A 15561-nucleotide genomic window follows, 5' to 3' on the forward strand; every position below is an offset into this window, starting at 1 on the left:
ACATCTAGACCTAGGCCTAAACATACCTTCAAATAAAATATAGTTATTTTGTCTTGTTTGAGACTATTGGGTAAAAGTAAATATTGTTCTGAATACATAAATTAATCTTGCTATGCTTCACATTAATTTTGTCTGTAGGCTATTACAAAATATAGAAAGAGTCAACATTTTTCTACCCTCTGTAAAAAATGTTTATATTAAACTACTGTGTGTATCCATAATCATTCTATTCGTAATGGGTGAGAGTGAACCAAACTCTGGCAAAATGTATTAAGGCATTGTCTTCGTATTTTATGGCGTCATGGGCATTATCCCCTCCCGAATTCTCCATCCGTGCTGCTCCGTGCCATATATCAGCCCTTGAACGAGCGGCGAGGGAAAAGGCAGAGAGGATTGGAGAGGAGGTGGTAGAGTGGAGTAGTAGACAACACGGAATTATAGCCTAGGCCTACCTGGTTCAGGACCTCAAACCATATATACCCGGTTTTCCGGTAACCAGACAGCTGTATCCATTAATCTGCATATACTATTCCTAGACTGGTTTCCCGGAGCAGATTGAGTGGGACTATGGAAGATGTATACCATTATACTCGTAGCCCTGCATGGGAAGAACTGGTCAGTAGCTTTTACCAAATTATTTGTAGTGAAATATTATAGTGTGGTCTTCTAGACTGAAGAGAAAAAGACTGACGTTTTTCTCCCATTTTAGAATAATTTATTGTCACCATCCCGATCAGTCATTGTTTTTGGAGAACCGAATGCCTTTGCTTTTCTGTAAACTCAACCCCTGTTGTCTTTTGGTGTGAAAACAATAGAATAGTCAGATTGATGTTTAACAAAGTTACATTTTAGTTTTTCTAAAGACTATCTGATTATAGGCTAGTTGTCTTTGTCTGAAGTTACTATTCAAGTGGTGAATTTTATGTTCAAACCTAATCCATGTAGCTAGATTATAGACGACTGTTAAAACGGACACTTTCGATGTGAATAGGCTATTCTATTTATTTTATGGTGTTTTTAGATCACAGATTTTGTAAGACTGCGGTTTCTCCTGTTACATTGTCGCAAAGTAGGCTATTAAGTGTCATTTAGCCTGAGCAATGGAATGGTTTCTCTACAATCGCAATATCAGCACAAGATTGTAACCCTTTACCCATAGGCTACATTTTCCGTTTTCAAAGTAGGAATAGGCTACTGTATCAGCTTTGCTTCAGAGTCGAAAGTGTTCTGACAATCTGTAGACCTATTATAACCTTGAAAGATCTAATTGTTTCGTATTATCATATGCCTTTTTAGAATTCATAACATATCATTAATCACTATCTGGAAAATAGGCTATTGCTATATATCATTTTATTTCCTGCCTATGGCAATAGCCCAAAAGACATAGGCCTACAGTTAACATTGCCCATGAAGTTTGCATGTTCAATTTGCTCATATTTTTGAGTGGGCTTTTGAAATCAGTTATAGTTACAGTATGAGTTGGACTGCTTCTGTTGCGGCCGCTAGGGTATTCCATGGCGATGTCCACCGGTTATTCAATGTCCACCGGTTGTTGGTTGGTGGTGCGTCTGTGTGTGAGGGAGGCAGCCTAGGCGGTCTCTAGCCTCAGTCTGGTCTGAGCATGTAAGCTGGAACCATAAACACATCCTGAACCAGGCTTTACCTTAGTAAACCCCACAGCACCGACACATGCTATGTCCGCATGAGCACAGCTGAGCGCGTATGTTCTTGGATAGATAGATCTCGGTTCTTATAGCGCGAATTAGGGTTGAGAAGGGAGACGAGATGACGGCGAGGAAAGCCGCTTTCCAACCGCTGTCCAGCTCTCGCATCCCGGAGAGGAAGGGAGCGGCTGACCGGGGGAAGACTAACCCGGACTGGTCTTATCCTTTCCCGCAACAGGAGCCGGAGAAAGGCCCTTCGACAACAGGGATCCATGCCCATGTGGTGGGGGCTGTCGGGGGCTCCGGGGCCGTGGATGAGTCGTCAGACAGCGAGGGAGAACAAGAAGGCCCGCAGAAACTCATCCGGAAAGTGTCGACCTCCGGACAGCTCAGAAGCAAGGTAAGAAAATAAACTTCTCTGTCTGTATTTCTGGTCGCTGTCTCGACTTGATTCTTTGTTTTGGAGAAATACGCTACACGACTTTGTGTTGTGCGTCTTTTTGTAGTATTGTATCGGTAGCCCAGTTCACGTTGTTTTTATGGAAGCAAATACAAAGGAATGACACCCACATTGACAACCAGCACGCATGATTCTGACTGTCATACGTTGTAATTTTATGCAACATTTGACCATAGAATAAAATAGATTTTGAAAAATATATATATTGAAAATAAACTGTGGAAAGCATTGTGAGCTGTGGAAAGCCAGTGTTCTTTGCTCTACAGGCAGCCTACTTGTTTTGAGATATCAGGAGCTCCACTATTATAGCCTACCCCCATTCTGTACATGTGTTAAAATAGACTTGCATAGCTTATAACCTTTTCTTTCACATTTTAGAGATACAAATTATTTATTGAAAGCTTTATAAAGTTGAACTTTTTTCATGAAACAACTCAAACTGACACTACATGATAACCTACAAATAAGCTAAAGCAGAGAGGATGCTGGAGTTCCTTCCACCTGACAGACTGACACCTTAGCTGTCATGGCCCACTTTACATGGCCACACTGTAAACAAGTCTCTCTTCTTCCATCAGAAAAGAGCCACTCAATTATTGACAGGTCTACTCCTCCCCGCCTTCATTATTAAAGTAGGGATTTCTATTTAAATGATAAGGGGCCACTGGGCTGGGGCACAGGGCTTTGTTATGGTAACTAACCTACCTGACAATAGAACAAACACCTGAAGTAGGCCAATGTCTTGTCACAGGTGTGTAGGCGCCTCAAGTAGCATCGTTGAAGAAACTCCTACCCGCTGGGCCTTATTTACCAAAAGATTGTAGAAAAGAACGTGAAATTGTTTGTTTGATAAATGAGGGCCACTGTATGTACAGTACCGAAACGTTGTGCTTCAATAACTGTTTATATGCACTTAGGTTACACACAGTGTGCAGGGTTCCCTTCACTATAATGGCCTGAGAAATATTTTTACATACAGTATAGTAAACAAATGTAGCCTAATGTTTACAAACAGGCTACAAAAGGGACAGCATAATAACACTTGGCAAATAATTAAGAAAAATAGACTCCGAAGATAGATGAAAAGGAAATCTTATCATCAAATATGAGCAATGAAACCAGTGAGAAAACAGATAGCAAAAAAGGAACAGCACACCATATTGCAGCTAGAGCTGAAAATATATTGTATTACAGAGATTGATGGTCTGTCTATATTGTGTGATGTTAACATTAGGTCACTGATCTGTCTGCTAGCTCGCAAACACTAATAGGATAGCTAAAAATAAGTGTGCTATAATATGCTGTCCTAACGTTCGAAAATGTTACCAAGATGACATCGTCCACTAAACCCCCTTTCATCCTCAAAAAAGTCAGAGTTAATCTTACCAAAAACGATAAACTTGTAGCTAATATTTACTTTTTTTCATGGGCAAGTCTTCACTACCTAATATAGCTAAGGTGTTTTGTGGTGGTACAACCAGTGGCGGTTGGTGCCGTTTAAGATGAGGGAGGACAACATTTATTTTTATGAGCATGGACTTATTTCTATTACAGCATATTGGATGACTGTCATTCATATTCCATTCACCCAGCTCAATGTAACATCGATAGGTTTAGGCTAATACATGATACTCTAATTTTCCCTATACCCATCATGAGGTTGCTACAACCTAGCCTATGAATGAAAGTTTACAACGTAGGTGCATAGGTCGAGAGAAATTTGAGTAATCAAGGTGGCAGACATTGACACATTCAATACCGCCTTGTACAATCTTGCTTGCATCTAGCTGATCTAGGATGTAGTCATTAGTCCAACAGTTGAAAACTAGAGTTTCTATTGGACAAATTCAGGAATGTTTATCCCCGTTTCGCTCCATTTGCTTCAGTTTAAGAAAGTTTTTCAACAGAATCGGTGGAATGAATACACCCCTGATTACACGCAAACACAGTTCACTTTCATAACAACCACATACAAACAGCATAGTTGGATAATTCCTTCTCACATCTACACGCTCTCCTCTTCTCACCTTTTCCCTTAGCTTGTGGACTTCAGTGCACAACACATCAGCTGTCTGTGACCAGGCAAAAAAATATTTCTAAGCCAAACCTTCATATCATAATCGCTATCAGCTACACACAGCCTACATCGTTGTCACCATATTAGCTAATGTCAAGTCAACATAGCTACTAGAACTAATGTGTTAGTAAACCCGCTACAATCATACAGTACAGTGTACAGTTAGCAAGCATTTTAGCAGTTAAATTAATAAAACCAAAAGCTTACCTTGACTTGGAAGAGTTCCAGTGTTGGATAGGTAACATAGCATCCCTCTCTGTTTAAGCCGGGTGTTTGAGTAAGCTAAACTAGCTAGCTGCATTCACTAGCTAAGTAAAGTGAAAGTTAAAAGAAATACAAGTAAATATATATATCTCTCTCTCTCTTGCTTCCCATTAATTCTGGAAGAAATTAATTTGTTCAAAACTGTTCAATTATTGTCTTTCTCTTTCTTTGAGTCAGCTACTCACCACATTTTATGCACTACAGTGATAGCTAGCTGTAGCTTAATGCTTTCAGTTCTAGATTCATTCTCTGATCCTTTGAATGGGTGAACAAAATATCAGTTAATGCTGCAAAAGCTCTGATAGGATGGAGGACGTCCTCTTGAAGTTGTCATAATTACTGAGTATGTTTATGGAAGATGAGAACCACGAGCCTCCTAGGTTTTGTATTGAAGTCAATGTACCAAGAGGAGGACGGAAACTAGCTGTGCTTCGGATACACCATGCTGCTACCCTACAGAGTGCTGTTGAGGCTACTGTAGACCTTCATTGCAAAACAGTGTGTTTTAATATATTATTTGGTGACGTGAATATATTTAGTATAGTTTTATCTAAAAATGATAACTTTTTTAATGTTTCACTGTTTACATTTTTATGAAATTCACTGAGGAGGATGGTCCTCCCCTTCCTCCTCTGAGGAGCCTCCACTGATAAAATCTGTATTTATGAAATTCGAAATGTGCATGGAAATTTGCAAGCTAACACAGGTATTTAGCTAGCTAGTGTCTGCTTGCTGGCTGAACCAGTCTCAAATCAATCCATATGAAACGAAAGGCAGGGATGCTAACGCCGCCAGTTCACACACTCAATGCTGAGTACTCCCTCTCGCTAGCTAGCTAGCTAGTGTAGTGAAGTTCTAGCTAATGCACAAATTAGTTTTCATGATATCTGTTCTGCCGTGATTAGTGCACAGAGTTCTACACAGCACAGCTGACTGCTCTATGTGATGTTATCTTGTTGGCTAAATGTTAAAAAAGTAGCGAGTCACAGTGCCATCTGTCAGAGTAAGATACATGCTGATTTCTGAGAACAGTCCCATAAGTTTGGTGCTGTACAACTTCATCAACATGTTGGCAAACTAGCTACATTATGGCCATTCGAACAAGCTTGCACTAGGCTGCAAGCTGGAGCAAGTTTGCACAGCTGATCGAGCATGGGCTGCCATAGCAACCACTAGCCAGTGTGTCATAGAGTGATGCCATCTGACGTGAGACAATGACATTAGGCTACATTTCTATTTTAACTCTGTATCCTCAGAAGGCTCTACGGTATCTACACTGTATATCAGACAGCTGCTTCTCAATTCACCTGTTACACCGCTCAGTTAGTGTTGGTAAAGGTACTGTATAAACACTTGTTGTCGTTCTGTTTTAAGGTGTGTGTGTGTGTGTGTGTGTAATGTATACAGTCAAATAGGATGTTGTTGACCGTGCCTGAGGGTTGCCCCAGTACGTTTAAGGATCTCTGTCATTCTGTAACCTACTGCATACTCTCGCTATCTGATGTAGTTGTTAGTTGTGTTATAGTTGTGTAATAATTATATTGTAGTTGTTCTGCATTGTAATAAGCAAAGTTAAGTGAAGATGGTGTGTGGAATGTATCTTTAAAATAGCTATAGAAATGGTCAGAGATGGGCAGATGAGCGAGAGACTGGATGAGTGACCTGTATATATGTCTGTCTACCTGCGTGTGTCCCATTCCCAGGGCAGTAGATGGGGTGTGTGTGCGCAGAAGGGAATTAATGGAGCAGCTCGCTGGCTCTGATTGTTGTTCCGAATCTGGTTGTTTGCTCAACCCATGGATGCGGTGTGTGTATGTGTGTTTGCTCACTGCCTGCATCACTGTCTGTCTGAGGGGATTCTGCCCCTCTCCGCCCACCATCTCTCTGGTTGCCCAGGACTACTACCACATCCCTGTCCCCTGATTGGCTGGCGCCATGGCAACACTGCCTGAGGAAGACCTTGGTAGGCCAAAATACATTGTACCATGGGTGTTCTGTTCTGCAGTGTGTGTGTTATAGACAGTAATTAGCAGGTTTCATCCAGCTAATGATAATATGGTCATTTAGCTTTAGCAGATACTATTATTCAAATCACCATACTATAAGTAGCCTATAGTAAGTACTGTACATAGTAGGTACTATACAGTTAGTAAGTTAAGTTAGTAAGACCATGGTTCCTCAGTATATGACCCACGTCTCTGGTGTTGCAAAGACTACATACATCTAACCAACTGGGACTTACTGTCTAGGGTTTTTTCTTCTAACTGTGAAACAGAGTTGTACTTATCTGTGAAAGTACCTGTTTGTGTTTAGTTCATTAAAGTGTTTTTGTGCCAACTGTAGGTCGGATTCTGGATTGGTGTCATGACAACAAGCTATCTAATAGCCACAGGGAAAGAAGCACAGAACACATGCGAACACACGCACGAAAACACACTCACATACAGACACAAGAAAACTGGACAGCACAGCACCTGAAGCTGAGTCCGTTAGATTTACATTTGACATTTTAGTCATTTAGCAGACGCTTTTATCCAGAGCGACTTACAGTTAGTGCATACATTTTTCATACTGGATGCGTTGGTTATTTGGTTAGATGCGTATTTATATACTGGATTCATAACGGAGCTCACTGTAATATTTCTACTGGTGTACATATAATTCTTAGTATATACAGTGAGGGACAAAGTATTTGATCCCCTGTTGATTTTGTACGTTTGCCCACTGACAAAGAAATGATCAGTCTATAATTTTAATGGTAGGTTTATTTGAACAGTGAGAGACAGAATAACAACAACAAAATCCAGAAAAACACATGTCACAAATGTTATAAATTGATTTGTATTTTAATGACGGAAATAAGTATTTGACCCCCTCTCAATCAGAAAGATTTCTGGCTCCCAGGTGTCTTTTATACAGGTAACGAGCTGAGATTAGGAGCACACTCTTAAAGGGAATGCTCCTAATCTCAGCTTGTTACCTGTATAAAAGACACCTGTCCACAGAAGCAATCAATCAATCAGATTCCAAACTCTCCACCATGACCAAAGAGCTCTCCAAGGATGTCAGGGACTAGATTGTAGACCTACACAAGGCTGGAATGGGCTACAAGACCATCGCCAAGCAGCTTGGTGAGAAGGTGACAACAGTTGGTGCGATTATTCGCAAATGGAAGAAACACAAAAGAACTGTCAATCTCCCTCGGCCTGGGGCTCCATGCAAGTTCTTACCTCGTGGAGTTGCAATGATCATGAGAACGGTGAGGAATCAGCCCAGAACTACACGGGAGGATCTTGTCAATGATCTCAAGGCAGCTGGGACCATAGTCACCAAGAAAACAATTGGTAACACACTACGCCGTGAAGGACTGAAATCCTGCAGCGCCCGCAAGGTCCCCCTGCTCAAGAAAGCACATATACAGGCCCGTCTGAAGTTTGCCAATGAACATCTGAATGATTCAGAGGAGAACTGGGTGAAAGTGTTGTGGTCAGATGAGACCAAAATCGAGGTCTTTGGCATCAACTCAACTTGCCATGTTTGGAGGAGGAGGAATGCTGCCTATGACCCCAAGAACACCATCCCCACCGTCAAACATGGAGGTGAAAACATTATGCTTTGGGGACAGGACAACTTCACCACATCAAAGGGACGATGGACGGGGCCATGTACCATCAAATCTTGGGTGAGAACCTCCTTCCCTCAGCCAGGGCATTGAAAATGGGTCGTTGGATGGGTATTCCAGCATGACAATGACCCAAAACACACAGCCAAGGCAACAAAGGAGTGGCTCAAGAAGAAGCACATTAAGGTCCTGGAGTGGCCTAGCCAGTCTCCAGACCTTCATCCCATAGAACATCTGTGGAGGGAGCTGAAGGTTCGAGTTGCCAAACGTCAGCCTCGAAACCTTAATGACTTGGAGAAGATCTGCAAAGAGGAGTGGGACAAAATCCCTCCTGAGATGTGTGCAAACCTGGTCGCCAACTACAAGAAACGTCTGACCTCTGTGATTGCCAACAAGGGTTTTGCCACCAAGTACTAAGTCATGTTTTGCAGAGGGGTCAAATACTTATTTCCCTCATTAAAATGCAAATAAATTTATAACATTTTTTACATGTGTTTTTCTGGATTTTTTTGTTGTTATTCTGTCTCTCACTGTTCAAATAAACCCACCATTAAAATTATAGACTGACCATTTCTTTGTCAGTGGGCAAACGTACAAAATCAGCAGGGGATCAAATACTTTTTTCCCTCACTGTATGTTTGGTGTATATAAGCATAGATTGCATTTGGATTACTGATACAGTGTTATTTGGGTTGTTAATTGGATATCGTTCTGACATTTCTGATTTCTGATTTCTTGTTTTTTATTATTTATTATTTGTGTACTTGTTTGATATTTTCCTCTACTGTTAGGAGCTAGTAACACAAGCATTTCACGGCACCCACTATAAAATCTGCTAAACTGTGTACACGACCAATAAGATTTAAGTCCACCACTGACAGAGAGGGGGACAGAGGGAGAGAAGTAACAGCTTGCTCTTCATCCACCAGCTCTACCTTACTCGTTGTTGAATTGTGCTACCACTGCCACTGACTCTGGATATGAGCATCTGATTCCCATTAAGAACTGTTGGTTGTTATTAAATTGGATATCTAAACAATAGTATATCACTTTTTGAGAGTGTGTTATGTCTGCAATAGTAAAGTATCAACATGAGTAAATAACACTGATTGGTATTTATATAATTACAATGAGATGAACTTGATGATTAGAATATAATGAGAAGTATAGTCTTTCCTATCCTGATGGTCTGAGAATGGATGGGTGCCTTATTGTCCGTGTTCTGTAAGCACTAATGGGCCATGCATGGAGTGAACCTGATACTGCCATTGGAAAACGAAGTGTCTGTCACTCAGCTGTCCCTGACTGTTTGTGTGTGTGTGTGTGTGTGTCCAATCCAACAAGCCCTGTACTAAGCAGACAACCCCAGACACAACTGTCACAAAACACAACATTCCTGGCAGTTTGTGATGGGTGAACTGAGCTCAGTGAACTGAATCTTTACAATGTGTGTGTGTGAGTCGTAATACATGCTGACTGTTGGTGATTGGAAGCACAGAGAGAGAGGGAGCAGTAGTCTAAGATTCTGTCTGGGCCTCGATGACACTGACCGGTCTTTATTCACATCTATTACCTAGTCATCCTGTGTGTGCATACTGGTGCTAAGAGAGGTCTGTATTGTAGAGACAAAACCGTCTTTAGAGAGAGTAACAATCTATACACATTAGGTTGTTACTGCGTCTCACCTCCCCTTCGCCTCCCCTTCTCTCTCCTCCGCTTCCGAGCCTTCCTCTTTGCAGTCTCTTGCTGTTTGTTTTTAGTTTTTTTGCCCTCCTCCAGCATCCTCTCCTGGAGGGAGGTCATTTTAAGCCTGTGTTCTGTTCTGCCTCCCCCTCACACACAACGATACAGTGTCGTTAATGACAGGAAAATTAGCCAGCAACCGCTGACGAGGTGTAATCCCCAATGCCCTCCAAGGCCTCAGTTTAAGGTTTCACTGATAGGTCTATTTTTTGTTATCTAGAGCAGTGGCGTGTCCGGGGGGGGGGGAATGGCTCATAATAATGGCTGGAACAGAGCGAATGGAATGGCATCAAATACAAGGAAACCATGTGTTTGATTTATTTGATACCATTCCACTTATTCTATTCCAGCCATTTCCATGAGCCCGTCCTCCCCAGTTAACGTGCCACCAACCTCCTGTGGACACCCCAGTGCCCCCCCCATAAATTCTGAATCTCTGAATATATTGATGATTTTGACCAAAACGCACACCGACAGCAAGACTCATCAATCTCACCGGAGAAAGCATCCGAGAGAGCGAAACAGCGACCCTCTGTCATAATATGTGTAGCCCATGTATCTGATGATGTCTCGACAAAAATAGTATGACATGTTATATTATTTTTGGCCAGACTGCATCAGATACATGGGCTACTGATACTAAGACAGAGGGGCGCTGTTTGCCTTGCTCGAGTGCTTTCTTTGGTGAAATAGATTCAACCTCTTGCGAAGAAGGAAAATAATGAAACACAGATGGACACGAATAATTGTATACGTTTGTTTCTTTTTTATTGTTAACATTTTGGGGGAAGCCTGGCTTCCCTTGGCATCCATAAATACACGCCACGTTGTAATGTGAATGTCGTTACACTTGTGGTTTGTAATAGATGTCCCTTTCCATTCAAATGGTGGGTGCACAGTACACTGTTCAGATGCTGGACTTATTTTGGAGTAGACGAACGTGCACAGGTAACTTACTTTTTTAAGTGATTTGTTTGACAATCAGATGAAAACATCATGACACATTAAAAGGTCATACATTTTTACAGTTAAATTACATCTTTACTATAAAGCCTATAATTAGTTTTTACATAAGAGGTCCCATAAAAAATTAAAAAATAGAGACCCCCGAATGTCACAGTATAATTTGCACTCTGGAGTACACTTTCAAGTGAATTTACTGCTGTATGCTTATATAAAATCCGGACCTTGAATGCAAAAACTGTAACAAGACTTTTGGAATAGATGTATGATTTATGAGATCAGGGAAAGGTACCAAACCTAAGCTGAAGCATTTAATGTGTTGATAATTATATTGTTAGCTAAGAAAACAAATAAAGAGAGTTGCACACTCTATGTTTAAACTCCCAGTAATTTATTGGGTAAAAAAACACCAACGTTTCGGCATCACTGTGCCTTCTTCAGGGACCTTGCAGAAGGCACAGTGATGCCGAAACGTTGCTGTTGTTACTGGGAGTTTATACCGTTTATACATAGTGTGCAACTCTCTTTATTTGTTTTTATAGCTTACAGTTTATTCTCCGTTGGTCAGCACCTCTACACTAAGTGATGTTCTCTTGGTGTGCACCAGCTCATGCTTTTTATTTGATAATTATATTGAAAATATCCACCTTGCATCAATTAAGGTTAAACATTTTATGGCCTCCCTAAACTGGGTCTGTGCCCCACCTTGGCCACCCCATTCAAAATGTTCTGGACATGCCGCTGATCTAGAGGATTGTTGTCCCTTATGGAAAAACCTCATGATTTCACATTTGGAAAATCTCATGATTTCACATGTTTGGCACATGTGAAATCACGTGAAACCATGTGTTTTTGGAACACTTCACGTGATGATATTACCTTTATCGCATAACCTTTCACATGTGGATTCAGATTTTCACATGAAATTTCACAGGTGATACCCTGCAGACAAAATTGAGTCGTTATGATACACACAGTGCTTTTAACATAGTGTTTTCAACTTACATATTTGACACACTTTGACATACATTACTACATTGTAAATGTTTATTTATACAGTAATTATTATTCAACATGTCCTTACCTGGGATTTAAACCCACAATGTCTTGGTGCATTCCGATCGTCCTACTACGCCACCATGTCTGTGTCAATAACTGATTTCACCTGTATTCCTGCGCTTTGGACTTCAAAGTACTTCTCAGCTTTGTTAAAAATCTTTTGGGGCTGTCGCTGGGCAACACGGACTTTCAACTCCCTCCAAAGATTTTCTATGGGGTTGAGATCTGGAGACTGGCTAGGCCACTCCAGGACCTTGAAATGCTTCTTACGAAGCCACTCCTTCGTTGCCCGGGCGGTGTGTTTGGGATCATTGTCATGCTGAAAGACCCAGCCACGTTTCATCTTCAATACCCTTGCTGATGGAAGGAGGTTTTCACTCAAAATCTCACGATACATGGCCCTATTCATTCTTTCCTTTACACGGATCAGTCGTCCTGGTCCCTTTGCAGAAAAACAGCCCCAAAGCATGATGTTTCCACCCCCATGCTTCACAGTAGGTATGGTGTTCTTTGGATGCAACTCAGCATTCTTTGTCCTCCAAACACGACGAGTTGAGTTTTTACCAAAAAGTTCTATTTTGGTTTCATCTGACCATATGACATTCTCCCAATCCTCTTCTGGATCATCCAAATGCACTCTAGCAAACTTCAGACGGGCCTGGACATGTACTGGCTTAAGCAGGGGGGACACGTGTGGCACTGCAGGATTTGAGTCCCTGGCGGCGTAGTGTGTTACTGATGGTAGGTTTTGTTACTTTGGTCCCAGCTCTCTGCAGGTCATTCACTAGGTCCCCCCGTGTGGTTCTGGGATTTTTGCTCACCGTTCTTGTGATCATTTTGACCCCACGGGGTGAGATCTTGCGTGGAGCCCCAGATCGAGGGAGATTATCAGTGGTCTTGTATGTCTTCCATATCCTAATAATTGCTCCCACAGTTGATTTCTTCAAACCAAGCTGCTTACCTATTGCAGATTCAGTCTTCCCAGCCTGGTGCAGGTCTACAATTTTGTTTCTGGTGTCCTTTGACAGCTCTTTGGTCTTGGCCATAATGGAGTTTGGAGTGTGACTGTTTGAGGTTGTGGACAGGTGTCTTTTATACTGATAACAAGTTCAAACAGGTGCCATTAATACAGGTAACGAGTGGAGGACAGAGGAGCCTCTTAAAGAAGAAGTTACAGGTCTGTGAGAGCCAGAAATCTTGCTTGTTTGTAGGTGACCAAATACTTATTTTCCACCATAATTTGCAAATAAATTCATAAAAAATCCTACAATGTGATTTTCTGGATTTTATTTTCTCAATTTGTCTGTCATAGTTGACGTGTACCAATGATGAAAATTACAGGCCTCTCTCATCTTTTTAAGTGGGAGAACTTGCACAATTGGTGGCTGACTAAATACTTTTTTCCCCCACTGTATACAGAAAACCCTCAAATTGCTGAAATAAGTAAATGTAATCAATGATGAGAGAAAAGTCAGAGATGTATTATAGGCATTGAATGTGTATGGGAATGCTACAGACTTTGTGGCGCAGCAGAAAGGTCTGTGTATCTCTAATCCAGAGGTTGGGGTATCATATCCCAGGTGTGGTCATACTTTAGCTGAACAGCGATAACACATGAAAATGATTTCACATGTGAAATGTCACATGTGAAGTGATCAAAAAACACATGAAATGTCCCAAAAACACATTTTCACATGATTTCACATGTGAAATGTCATGTGAAGTGTTCCAAAAACACGTTTTCAAATCATGTGATTTTCCACATGTGAAATCATGTGGTTCAACATGTGATAGCATGAAACTACACTGTTAAAAATTGCTGTTAATTTTGTGTGAAATTTTAGTCATTTTACTGTACATTTCTACAGTAATAATAGGATACTGTATTAGTGTTTTGCTATATATTTACTGTCAATTGCAATGTACTTGGGTAGGCTACTTTTTGGCCCGTCCTGCAAATTAACTTTGCATGCCTTAGTTGCAATTGCATTTAAATGTATAGGATACTTTAGATGCGCTTATTATTTTATAGTAAGTTACCGGCTACTGAGTTGCAGTGAAAATAGTGGAAACAACTTTTAATGTATTTCTACAACTGAACTGTATTTTTAAAGTAAATATATAACAACAAACTGTATTCAGGAAATAGACAGAAATTAGGAAGTGGAATTTGGTTTACTTTCTGAATTGACTGGAACTTAAATGGAATTTACCTCAACATTGGTTAGCACACTTGAGACACAACCACACCTGGGATTTGAACTCACAACCTCTTGGACTCCAACAACCTGAATGTCCTGCTTTGCCACCAGCTCTGTGGCCATGACAGAGACCGACCACAGATTTATTGGCAAGAATACATTTCTGCACTTGCCCAGAATCAAGTCAATAATTGTGCGTTTATCTGACAACAACAACAAAAAAGTAGCAATGCTCAGGGACACTTGACATTAAGGCCTAGATTCAATCAGATCAAGTGTAAACACGCGCTAGCCGACACCCGCATAGCTGGTGTTTTGGCAGTGTCGGAGGTGTAACTGCGTTACGGTACAGTGTTGTTCCCTGGTGTACAAAAAGTAAAAGGTACACAAGGTACTTTCAGATGTACACATATGTAACCCGTTTCAAGAAGCTAGGCGTATGTCGCACATCACTACTTCACACGAGAGGCATTTAAACGTTGTTGTTTTTTAAAATCAAAATGTTTTTTTTTGGCAGAAATGCCTTCTGGAACATGTGAACTTTCATGTGCCTTAATAACAAACGTGTATGCCATCTGTAAATACAAATAAAATGGTTAAATTACAAGCCTAGTTGGTTTAGCCATGGAAAAATACAGGAACCTTCCCGTTAGCCATGATTGGCGGAGATAATGGATGGGCTGGACATGCCGAGAGATGAGTTTGGATTTGTCTGCCATGTAGCACGCTTTGGCCTATAACATGAGCTGCTCAGTATTTTGGATAATCCTTTCTACCGCAGCTTTTTTTGAAAGATATCACAAAGAACTGAAAACGTGTTGCATTGCTGCCCTGAAGTTAATAGCTCTATTGGCAAAGATCAGTGGGAAAAAGTTGTAATGCTTTCTGGAGGACGATCGTGCCATGCTGACTCTCTCTGACCCCGAACATGAATCAGACGATGAGGGAATCCCTGATATAGGTAAAAAGATTGTCATTGAACTAGACATTGTAGAGTCTTCCCACATCACTGTCATCAGGAGAAATGGCGATCAACAGTGTTGTTGTCACGGAAGAAGTTTACAGAGTTTTGAAAAATGCCTGGTGGAAGCAGAAAAATGATTCCCAAATGCGGAGAGAGTCGAAAAGAGAACACAGTAGGCTGTTGTATAAAACACCTGTCTCCGGATTACATCTTCATATTAAGGGCAACCATGGCATCCATGACAGAGGGATAAGCGTTCATCCACGTATACGGGTAAGAGTCTAGCTACATTTTCAGATATTATACGTTTCTAATTTTGTCAGAAAGTTGTTTTCATTGCAAGTTAAAGCATACAGTTAGCTAGCTAACCTTAGCTGGCTGGTTCGCTACAGTAGCTAATGTTATATGTATGATCTGTGCAGTAATATTATTTGTATCTCAGAAAGTTATTTGCATTGATAGTTATAGCCTAATGTAAGTTATCTAGCTAATGTAGTGTCCGAGACAACGATGCTGATTATGCTGTGATGACAAGAAATCC

The 15561-nt window shown here is 40.9% G+C and overlaps 1 protein-coding gene across 5 annotated transcripts in view; it reads left to right on the forward strand.

Moving 5' to 3' along the window:
* The first annotated feature begins 204 nt into the window (after positions 1 to 204).
* dgkh (diacylglycerol kinase, eta) overlaps positions 205 to 15561 on the forward strand; it is a 100726-nt gene continuing 85369 nt past the window's right edge. For 2 of the 5 annotated variants that reach the window (XM_041868556.2, XM_041868565.2), the window contains exon 1: positions 1356 to 2067. In XM_041868556.2, coding sequence (XP_041724490.1) covers positions 1789 to 2067 — 279 coding nt within the window. In that variant the 5' untranslated portion in view covers positions 1356 to 1788. Of the gene's footprint in view, positions 616 to 1353; positions 2068 to 15561 lie in introns of those variants that run through there. The other 3 variants (XM_041868574.2, XM_041868583.2, XM_041868591.2) reach the window with 3 other exon arrangements.

Source organism: Coregonus clupeaformis, chromosome 4 (genome assembly GCF_020615455.1).
Source record: "Coregonus clupeaformis isolate EN_2021a chromosome 4, ASM2061545v1, whole genome shotgun sequence".
In the NCBI taxonomy this organism is placed as follows: Eukaryota; Metazoa; Chordata; class Actinopteri; order Salmoniformes; family Salmonidae; genus Coregonus; species Coregonus clupeaformis.